Source organism: Mauremys mutica, chromosome 8, assembly GCF_020497125.1.
Source record: "Mauremys mutica isolate MM-2020 ecotype Southern chromosome 8, ASM2049712v1, whole genome shotgun sequence".
NCBI classification, from domain to species: Eukaryota; Metazoa; Chordata; order Testudines; family Geoemydidae; genus Mauremys; species Mauremys mutica.
In genome coordinates this window covers 75,105,436-75,116,041 of record NC_059079.1, presented here as the reverse complement: position 1 = coordinate 75,116,041, position 10,606 = coordinate 75,105,436, and the positions used below count along the sequence as shown (strand labels likewise).

General features: G+C 51.0%; 1 protein-coding gene across 4 annotated transcripts in view; it reads right to left on the bottom strand.

The window, feature by feature from the left end:
* Positions 1-2,325: 2,325 nt before the first annotated feature.
* LOC123376663 (pro-neuregulin-2, membrane-bound isoform-like) overlaps positions 2,326-10,606 on the bottom strand; it is a 64,827-nt gene continuing 56,546 nt past the window's right edge. For 2 of the 4 annotated variants that reach the window (XM_045028857.1, XR_006581872.1), the window contains exons 3-4: positions 4,256-4,404; positions 2,326-2,613 (exon numbers count right to left, since the gene is read on the bottom strand). In XM_045028857.1, the coding sequence (XP_044884792.1) occupies positions 4,298-4,404 (107 nt within the window). In that variant the 3' untranslated portion in view covers positions 2,326-2,613; positions 4,256-4,297. The remainder of the gene's footprint in view (positions 2,614-4,255; positions 4,405-10,606) is intronic. The other 2 variants (XM_045028855.1, XM_045028856.1) reach the window with 1 other exon arrangement.

The following is a 10,606-nucleotide window of genomic DNA, read 5'->3' as shown; positions in this document are numbered from 1 at the left end:
GCAGACTGATGGCATCTTAGTGCCATGAGTGAGCAGGAGGATTTCAAAAGAGTCAAAGGAGAAATTAGCCACAGAGAATGGCAGGGAATTCCTGCATCGTCACAGGGGGATGTCAGGAGAGGGGTGCTGCACTGACACCTAGTGCTGGGATGGGAAAATACGCAGAGTGTAATCTGTTCCCCTTGTCCTCTCTCTGGACCTACATAGACCAGGGGCCCTGAGATAATGATGCTGTGGACTTCCCCATTGTGGGTTCAACCATTCCGAGTTACTTTGCAGGAATGCTGGGCTAAGGATGTTTGATTAGTGAAGTATTCTGTGAACTCCATGCCAAGCGCTCAGGTCGAAGTTATGTTTTGGAATAGGGGGTTCTCCACAATGCACAGGTGTCAGGGCTGGAAAGGAACCTGATACGTTGCAACCCAGAGGTGGCTGCAGTTAAATGCTGGCTGTGTTTATGTGGGTGGCCAAAGCGTTTGGGGATCTTTTGGCATGGAAGGCAGAGAACTTCATGCTGATGAGTAGAGCTAACTCGGTGGTTCTGGGCAGCGGTAGCGCAGTGAACTGTGCCAGTGAACCCTGCTCCATGAGTGAGGGAGGAGCTCAGTCCCTATTGCCCCATCTGTCTTTGGCCTCTCTGCAAGGATTACATGAGGGTGGTAAGCATCAAACCAGGAGTGAGATCCCCAGGGTGCCAGCCGGCAATTCGTACTAACCCCTCTCCTGAAGTACAGTGCACCTGGGCTACTGACGGGCGTGCCACATCTCGCTGTGGGGCAAGGACTCAGTGCCATGGATGTGTCACCAGTCTCCTGTCGGCAGCGTCCCTTCCTTTGGGCCAGCCTCCGTTCCCTGCACCATACCTGAGACCAGGGCTTGGTGCTCAGCAGGATGGTGAAAGGAAGAAATTCTCCACTCCAGGCCACAAGTTGTGGGGTTTAACCAGAAGATCCACATAGTCGAGCATGCACCAGCTCTGTCCCTCCCAAGCACAGGTAGTAAAGAATGCAGAGCTCTGGGAGGGCTCCCCATAACCTGCCCCATTCCTGTGCAGCAGAAATCACACCCATTTTGCTGCCCAGAGAGTAAGAGTGTGTGTGTGGGGGGGGGGGTGAATGGAAGGGTGGCAGGATGAAATCCTTTCAATAAGCATTGAGAAGTGTGACCAGGTGCCCATCCTGTGATCATGCAGCTGCACAGAGGGCAGAATAATGTGACTTAAATAATAACACCGCACTTTTCATCCCCAGAAAGTGCTTTACAAAGGTGGTCACTATCATGATCCCCATATTGCAAACTGAGACCCTGGGAAAAGAAGTAGCTTGTCAACGTCACCCAGCAAACCAGCGTCAGAGCTAGGAAGAGAACTCAAAGTCTCCCAAGCCTAGGTCTCCACTCTGTCCACTAGGCCACCCTGTCTTCTGAAATGTTTTGCAAGAGCCAATTCTGTTTGCAGATTATCCAGCCAGATGCATGGGCTGAAAAAATATAAAAATAACAAGAAAAAGACTCACTGAATCATTTTTTTTTAAATCTCATGGAATTTACTGAATACATGATTCATCAAACCATACTTGGCCAGCTTCAATCACAAGCAACAGGGAAGCCCAAAGTGGGACTATTAACAAATGGAGATGCATTCAGACGGAAAAAGGCTTCCGAGCAGGCTTGAATTTCCCCTTTCCTAGTTCCAGGCCATTGTTCCTCCTCATGACCCCTCAGGTCCCAGTGACACGTGACTTGTTGGAGCTAGCCACCAGTCTTGCTGTCATTCAGCTTCACATGCAGCAGGCTCCAGCCAAATCCTGTGCTGTCCTTTCTGCATGTATATTTGAGTCAACTGGGCACCTCCCACTCCACGCCCACTTTATCCTGTAGGCTTTTAAAAAGTGCCACGTGGGACAGAGAGAGGAATCGGGTTTGGGTGAAGCTTGCTAAGTGTGTTGCGTATCCTGTTGAATCGTGATCACACATGGGGAGAGTGCAAAGAGACCCAATCTGCTGCCTCTGCTTGTGCATCACTCCAGTCCTGGAAAGATTACAGCCATTATCTCAGGAGGATCTTTGAAAAGAGACCCACAGACAAGCACTTAGTCTTCCAGCAGCATTGCATGATAACATTTTTTATCCATCCAGCTACCTGCAAATTATCCCTCATCCTTGTCCATTAACTCCGACACGTACACTCATGCATACACGAGGACGTGCCTCAAACACATCAGCCAAAGAAAACACTGGCAAAGCAAACAACTTTGGAGGAGTGGATGGCTTTTATTTTACCGACTTTATACACACAGAATGCACTGGAGATTTTGGGATGCTGGAAGCACATGCAGCCATTGTATACAGTACAGAGTGGGGTGAACATTTTCAGAAGAGAAGGATCAAAATGGATAACAAAGGCAATACAACAATATAGCACAAGGAGAAAAAAATCCAACCCCATGCATCTGGAAATGATCCTGCCTTCCTTTCCCCGTCAATCTAACAGGTGACTAACAGCCTCTGAACAACAATGTTTCAGGCCTATTTTCTCCCTGACCCTTGTCCACTGCCTTTGGATCTTCTTCAGTTCTGTGGAGAGTTCACCCTCTTCCTCGCTCGCCTTCATCCCTAGGAAATTAAAAAGAAAATCATGACACCTCATAGGCCACACGGGGCTTCCTCACTGTATAGGACGTTTCCCTAAATGCAATTTGTACATCACTTGGTACACCAAGGTTTAAGCTCACCAGTAAATGCAAGAGCAAGCAAGTCCAAGATGACCAGTCCATCTGCGCTTGCTGCGGGCAGGTCGGCCTTTCCCATGATACAACAGCAGCTCCACCCTGCCTCTCTGGCTCTTTCCCTGCCTAACATGGCGAATTATGAAACACCAGACCCCAAATCATCAGACAGGATACGCATTCCCAGCCCCTGCTTCTTACAGCATCATGCTTACCCACTGTCCAGCAGTGAACTGTGGATGACTGTTCATGGGGAATCGCTGGGCTTCAAAAGCTAGGAATTCCCTACAGAAGTCACTGGCATGGGGATGACTAGTGAGCAATCACATCCCATTCCCTACTGTCAGGATTCAGTAGATCGGCTACTGCATTTTGGTTGACCTTAATAATAACCCTTTGCACCTCTATAGCAACTTTCTTCCATGGAACTCAAAACTCTGCCAGCATTAATTAAGCTACAAAATGCCCTTTGTAAGGGATCAGCATCCCTATTATACACATGGATTAAACTTACCCAAGTCCTTGTCTAAGCTGGGACTAGAATATGAGGAGTTCTTACTCCCAGTCCTCTGCTCACGAAAGCACTAGCTAGGTCTGATTCTAAACTATCTTACAAGTATTGACAGATCATTTGTCACTATTTGTCATACACAAAGTGAAGCCAATATTGGAGCGGTGTATATACTCAGGAGCGAGGACAATGGGGCAGGATGGGCCAAGCTTGCAGCAGTCAGGCGAATGGGATGGAAGTGAGCAAATAAAAATGGAGGCTCTCAAAGAGCACGTCCTAGCCATGAGGTACACAGATGGTCTCACAGACTTTAAGGCCAGAAGGGACCATTATGATCATCCAGTTTGACCTCCTGCACATCACAGGCCACAGAACCTCACCTACCCACTCCTGTGATAGACTCTAACCTCTGGCTGAGTTACTCCTCAGATCTTGATTTAAAGACTTCAAGTTTCAGAGAATCCACCATTTACTCTAATTCTAACCAGCAAGTGACTCATGCCCTGGGCTGAAGAGGAAGGTGAAACCCCCCCAGGGTCTCCCAAAGGGAGAGGTGGAACCTCATCACCTGCATTCAGTTAAGCCAAGGCTTGAGTAAGCTTTGGGCAATGCACTGTAGGTAACAATGCTGAACTGGCTAGGTGGATCAACAGACAAGGGGAGCTCCTAGGTCTGTCCCATCTCTTATCACTAGGAGTCTGTCTCGGCACTAAGGAAGAGACTGGGAACGGCTCTAAGAAATCAACCAAAAAGCAAGACCATTGGGAGCAACCAGCAAAGAGAGATGGAGCAACACAACCGGTATGTCTCACAAGCTGTCACCTTAATGTTACATGATCCCAATTCACTGAGTCATATTCCTTGTAGAGCCCATTTCTCAGCTCTGGCAGGAAACCTTAGGGATACATTTTATATGCTGGCTGCAGTCACAGCTCTGGAGTGCTGACAGCCACTCCATAAGGAATTCATGCCCATGCTGTCACTAGAGCTGCTAGCTGTTCTCTTCAGATGGACTCACCTCGTCTGCTCTGGCACGTCCCATATGTGGCCTCCTGACTAATTATACAGCAGCCTGAGCTAGGATCTCTGAGGTCAGCTGTAGATCCGCCAAGCTACCTTTCCCCTCCAGAACACCGGGGACAGAGACAGGCAGGAACCATGCCATGTCTGAAAGAAAAGGAGAGATGGGGCCACACGTCAGTCTCAACCTGAATGTCTGTCGCTCCTGAGGATCAGATCATTATTTTGAGAGCACTTACATGAGAGATACCATCGCTCCCAGCACTGCTAAACAGGACCATGCCTAGGTCCCATCCAGGTCACCGAGCACAGAGTGGGCTGCAGGAGAAGCTTCTGGCTCTTGGCTCTGTAATGTTTTTGTGTAAAAACTGAAAAACGCTGCAGGAGACATTTTCATTTTGCAATTGTTGCCAACCAGTCAGGAGGCGCTGCCGATGAGGAGCTGCAGAGAGAGCTGGGGTGGAGGTGGAGCATGGCCTGCCAAGGGTGCAGGGGCAGCTGGACCTGAGGTTTAGCAGGAGGGTTTCTGAGATGATGAATGCATTGCTGTTTATAGTTGAAAAGGGGAAAGGAAGGAGGTTGGGGAGTGCAGAACCCTGACATGGGGATGACCCCATTACAGGGGGGTCAGGGAGAATCAGAGCCATCAGAGATCAAAGGGACCAACTGGATCATGGAGGCCTGGTCCCTGCCAGAGCAGAGCTTGTCCCGTAGGTATGGAAAAGACAAAGCTGGCACCAGTCAAGCCCAGGATGTATGCTAGCTCTGCCACAAAAGAGCTGCAGGGGACTCTGCAGGGTGGCTTAAAGGCTGCATGATCTGACCTCACGCCATGCTCGTAGGAGACCATGGGGATCCAGCCGGGGTATGGTTCCCTCTCTGGCTGCTACACGGCTCCCCCTCCTGCCTGTTCCTCCATCCCTTTGGGGATGGTATAGGGGAGGTATAGGGAATGCCCTTGGGGATGGTATAGGGAAGGCACCGCACAGGCTGGGGAAGCATTCCATGGCTGATGGATACCAGGCCCCATAGATCCTTAAGGGTCCTGGGACAGAGCCCAGGGGTCAAAGAAACTCCCTTCTCCTATACAATAGGCCTGGGAGAGGAGAAAGCACCTCCCTCGCCCCACCCCCCACTGCACTGAAGGACAGTTGCCCCACCCCTCTCTTCTAGCCCTGATGGCTCAGCAGGGCTTTGCAGGCCACAGCCTCTGTGCAGGACCCAGAGAGAGGCAGGCTGTGCAGAGGAAGGGAGTGGAGAAGGGAGGTCCCTTGTATGCTCCTTGTCTCCTCACCCCAAAGCAGTTCCATCTCCTGCCCCCAGAGAGCAGCACACAGACACACACCCCTGCCGCAGGATCATCACAGGTGAGGATCAGTCGGACCACCGCAGAGCCGGCTTATGTGCCCCATAATCCCAAGAAAGCGTGAGCCAGGGGTTCCTCGGTCTGGGAAGCAACAGAACCTATAAGAGGGACAGACACCAGTTCCCAGAGGCTTCTCCTCTCTTACTGATGCGTCGGCTGCAGCAGAACTCGCAGAAGCAGCGTCCGGCTGGGGCTCCAGGGTTCCAGACTAGATTGCTCCATATTGAGGCTACAGGCAGGCTGGAATTTGGTCAGATCCCAAACTAAGCCGGGGCCTGGCAGTGCTTGGATGTCAGTGCTCTGGGAGGTGCTAGGGGGCACTGTGTTACTATGGACAAGCTGTAAAACCAGTCTCTGATCCAACAGCAGGAGAGATCCCTCTGGCATCCTGGCCAAATCCCCAATTACACTAATCACACCAGCTCCCCTATATTCCTCCTTTACTTTCACCTGGAGAAGCTATTGCTCATTCCCCTCTCAAAAACTGTTTGGTAGTGTTGCTGCTGCACCCAATCCCAGAGGTGGCTGCATTGCTGTGGCAGGAGAGTAATCCCTACATCTACAGCCTGTAAAAACATTTCAGAGTCCTTGTGGATGATTCTTATTCACTCTGATAAAACTAGAGGCAGTTGAAGTTGGAGGGTTATTAATAGTGGGATAAAACAGCAGCACGCACGTGCAGCACAATGGCCATTTCCAGGGTTGAGACGCTGAAAAGAGTGATACTGAAAGAGATTAGAGGGGTTACTGTAAATGAGATCCGAGTCTGTGACGTGACACAGCAGCAAAAGAAATGACTGTATATTTGGGCTATCTGTACACACCAGCACCGTGCCCCACAGCTGAGAGGGCATATCTCCTCTCTCTAGAGCTCTGGGGAGACCCCACCTCAACAGCTGCAGGACTCTGGGCACCGTGACACCAGAAACAGATCAACAAAGTGCAGGGAGGTTAGAGGGATGCAACAGGCTGCTTAAGGGGTTTATGAGAAAAGGGTGCAGCTAGGCTTGTACCGCAGGGCTAAACAATCACTAAGTGGATATGCATCTAATGTAGGTATTTTCCTTCACTAATGTCTATGAGTTTGTAAACTCAGAGCCTGAATCAGAGCCTAGAGCTCTTCTATCTCCAGCAACATGCAGAAGTTTTCAGAGGAAATCCCCTAGAGCAGCCTAGCTCATTCTTCTGGTTTCCTCCACCCTCCCACCCCCAAAAAAGATGCTGGTGAAATATGGACATAGTAGAATGGTTTAAAATGAATGGCTCATACTCAGACCAGCATGGGGTACCCACTGCCCAATCACTGGCTTATCATGGGGCTAACCTCTGCCTTGGCTTAACAACCCAGGCAGTTTCAGGGGAGGTGCACAAGCCAGCAGAAGGTTTGTTCCACAACCTCTACTGTCCATTGCCACTGAGGATCAAGATGGGAGCGGGACAGTCTGACCCACCTGGACCAGCTCTGCCAAGGTTCACATTTGAAACCATTCGAACAACTCACCCAAATATGCCCTGACGCTCTGATCTTCAAAGATCAGACTTTTATAAATATGTCCAACTTCAACATTACCGCCTGCCCAGGCCAGGCATACAGCGACCCACGTCCCAGCTTGGAAAGACTCCAGAAATCAGGCAGCCCAGTAGGACAAACTTGCCCTTCTCTCTGTGGCATTGAACAGTGCTGAGATAGACAAGGCAGAGCCAAGAAAGTAAAAGTGGGAAGCGGAGTCTGAGGGGCCACAGAAGACAATTTGTAGGCAGATGCCCTCCAAAACACACATGCCGCTAACTCCTCCCCATCCCACAGAGAATTCCACTGGACAGTAACCACTTCATCTTCTATATACCAGAATCCTCAAGAAAGTGATCTCTTTGTCTCTTAAAGGCTGTAATAAAGAGGATGGTGATCAATTGTTCTCCAGGTCCACCAAGCGTAGGACAAGAAGTAATCAGTTTAGGTTTCAGCAAGGGAAATTTGTTAAATATTAAGAAATCTTATTAACTATAAGGATAATTAAGCTCTACAGAGGTTGTGGAATCCCTGTCACTGGAGGTTTTTAAGAACAGATTGGACAAACACCTGTCAGGATGGTCTTGCTTTACATGGTCCTGCCTCGGTGCAGGGGGATGGCAACATGACCTCTTGAGGTACCTTCCAGTCCTGATTTCTATGATCTAGGCATTTATACTGCACCCATGACTTCTAGGCACCCAAAAGGACAGTTACCTGTTCCGTAACTGGCGTTCTTCGAGATGTGTTGCTCAAGTGTATTCCACAGTAGGTATGCGTGCTGGCCACGTGCACCGGTGTCAGAAGTTTTTCCCTTAGCAGTACGTGTACTGGGGGAGCACCGCTGCAGCCCCTGGAGTGGTGCCTTTATATCACGCTATAAGGGGAGCTGCACGCTCCCGCCACCCTCGGTTTCTTCTTGCCGGACAACTCCGACAGAGGGGGGAAGAGGGTGGGATGTGGAATACACCTGAGCAACACATCTCGAAGAATGCCTGTTACGGAACAGGTAACTGTCCTTTCTTCTTCGAGTGATTGCTCATGTGCATTCCACAGTAGGTGACTCCAAGTTATATCTGATGGAGGTGGGTAGAAGTTTAAGGGTTTCCGGGATCCTGTACCGCTCTACCAAACCCAGCATCATCCCTCGCTTGGGAGACGATCGCGTAATGCGAAGAAAATGTGTGGACAGAGGACCACGTGGCAGCCCTACAGATGTCCTGGATGGGGACATGGGCTACATAGGCAGCCGACGGGACCTGAGCTTTCGTTGAGTGCGCCCTGATGAGCGGTGGCAGGGGAACCCTTGCCAGGTCATAGCACATGCGTATGCACGAGGTGATCCAGTGGGAGAGGTGCTGGGTGGAAATTGGTTGCCCCCTCATACGCTTGGCCGATGCAACGAACAGCTGCAAGGATTTCCGGGAACAGCTTGATCCGGTCCAGGTAGAAGGACAGTGCCCTACACACATCGAGCATGTGAAGGCGACGTTCCTCATTGGAGGAATGGGGCTTAGGACAGAGCACCAGGAGGAAAATGTCCTGTTCCATATGGAAAGCAGAGACCACCTTCAGGAGGAATGAGGGGTGTGGGCAAAGCTGGACCTTATCCTTGTGGAAGACCGTATGGGGGGTTCCGAAGTCAAGGCCCTGAGCTCCGAGACATGTCAGGCTGACGTGATAGCTACAAGGAATGCTACCTTCCATGACAGGTGAAACCAGGAACACGTGGCCAAGGGTTCAAAGGGAGGTTCTGTGAGACGGGATAACACTAGGTTTAGGTCCCATTGCCGAACAGGGGACCTAGCATATGGGAATGAACGGTCCAGGCCTCTTAGAAAGCGGGAGGTCATAGTGTGAGAAAAGACCAATTGGCCCTGCACCGGTGGGTGGAAGGCTGATATGGCCGCCAAATGTACCCTAACAGAGGCAGGAGCTAGTCCTTGGGTCCTAAGGAACAGGAGGTAATCAAAGATAATCTGGGGCGGTACGGACAATGGGGAGGTTCCCCGCTCCACCGCCCACCTAGAGAATCTGGACCACTTTGCCAGGTACATCCGCCATGTGGACGGCTTTCTACTTTCCAGCAGGACTCGTTTGATGTCCTCTGAGCACCTCCCCTCCTCCTCATCTAACCACTGAGCAACCACGGTATCAGGTGGAGCGCAGCTAGGTTGGGATGGAGGAGGCGGCCTCCTTCCTGGGAGAGGAGGTCTGGGCAAAGTGGTAGCCTCCGCTGGGGGGCCGCTAAGAGGTGCAGGAGGGTCCCGTACCAGTGTTGTCAGGCCCAGTCCCGGGCTATGAGGATAACCCACATCCTGCCTGTTTTTACTTTTTGCAGGACCTTGCCGATCAGGGGAAAGGGTGGGAAGGCATAGAAAAGCTGGCCTGACCAATGGAGGAGGAAGGCATCCGAGCTCACCCTCTTCCCCACTCCTCCCCTGGAGCAGAACTGGAGACAGTGCTGATTCTGGTCAGTTGCAAAGAGGTTGACCCAGGGAACTCCCCACTCTCGGAAGAGCTGGTGGATGACCTCCGAGTGGAGCGACCACTCATACTGGTGAGAGAAAACCCTGTTGAGGTGATCGGCTCACATATTGCAGACGCTGGGTAGCTGGAAGGCTCACAGGGAGATATTGTGGGCTATACAGAATTCCCATAGGCTCAGGGCTTCCAGGCATAGGGCTGAAGAATGAGTCCCGCCTTGCCTGTTGATGTAGTACATCGCAGCAGTGTTGTCTGTAAGGACTCTGACCACCTTCCCGCGAAGGTGCATGCTGAAAGCTACACACGCCAACTGTATTGGCCTGAGCTCTCTGACATTTATGTGGGAGAACAAGTCCGAGGCTGACCATCTCCCTTGGGTTTGAATGTTCCCTATATGAGCTCCCTATCCCAGATCCGAGGCATCTGACACCAGGTCTAATGATGGGGAGGCTTCCGGGAAAGGGACCCCTTGCAGCGGAGACACTCAGCATGCGGATCGCTTCTGGGCATAGAACGGCATCAGGAGTCGCACGACTTGAAGCCTGGGGCCCAGGGCATGCCCCGAGCCCACTCTAACAACTTGAAAAACTACTAAAAGTAACTGTATCACTACGGTCAACTAGAGAAGCTGCAGCAAGGCTGGAGCAAAACATTCCGACTACCTTCACCGGCAGCAAGAAGGAACTGAGGGCGGGGGGAACGCGCAGCTCACCTTATAGCGCGATATAGAGGCGCCACTCCAGGGATTGCAGCAGTGCTCCCCCAGTACAGGTACTGCTAAGGGAACAACTTCTGACACTGTGCACATGGCGAGCACGCACACCTACTGTGGAAATACACAGGAGCAATCACTCGAAGAAGAACTCTGACACTTCCCAACTTCTGTTGGGGAGACGTGAGCCAATACATCTCCACACACACATTTTCTTGGACTTCCCATACATACAAACATTTTGGTTACACATACAGAAAGACGTTGACACACG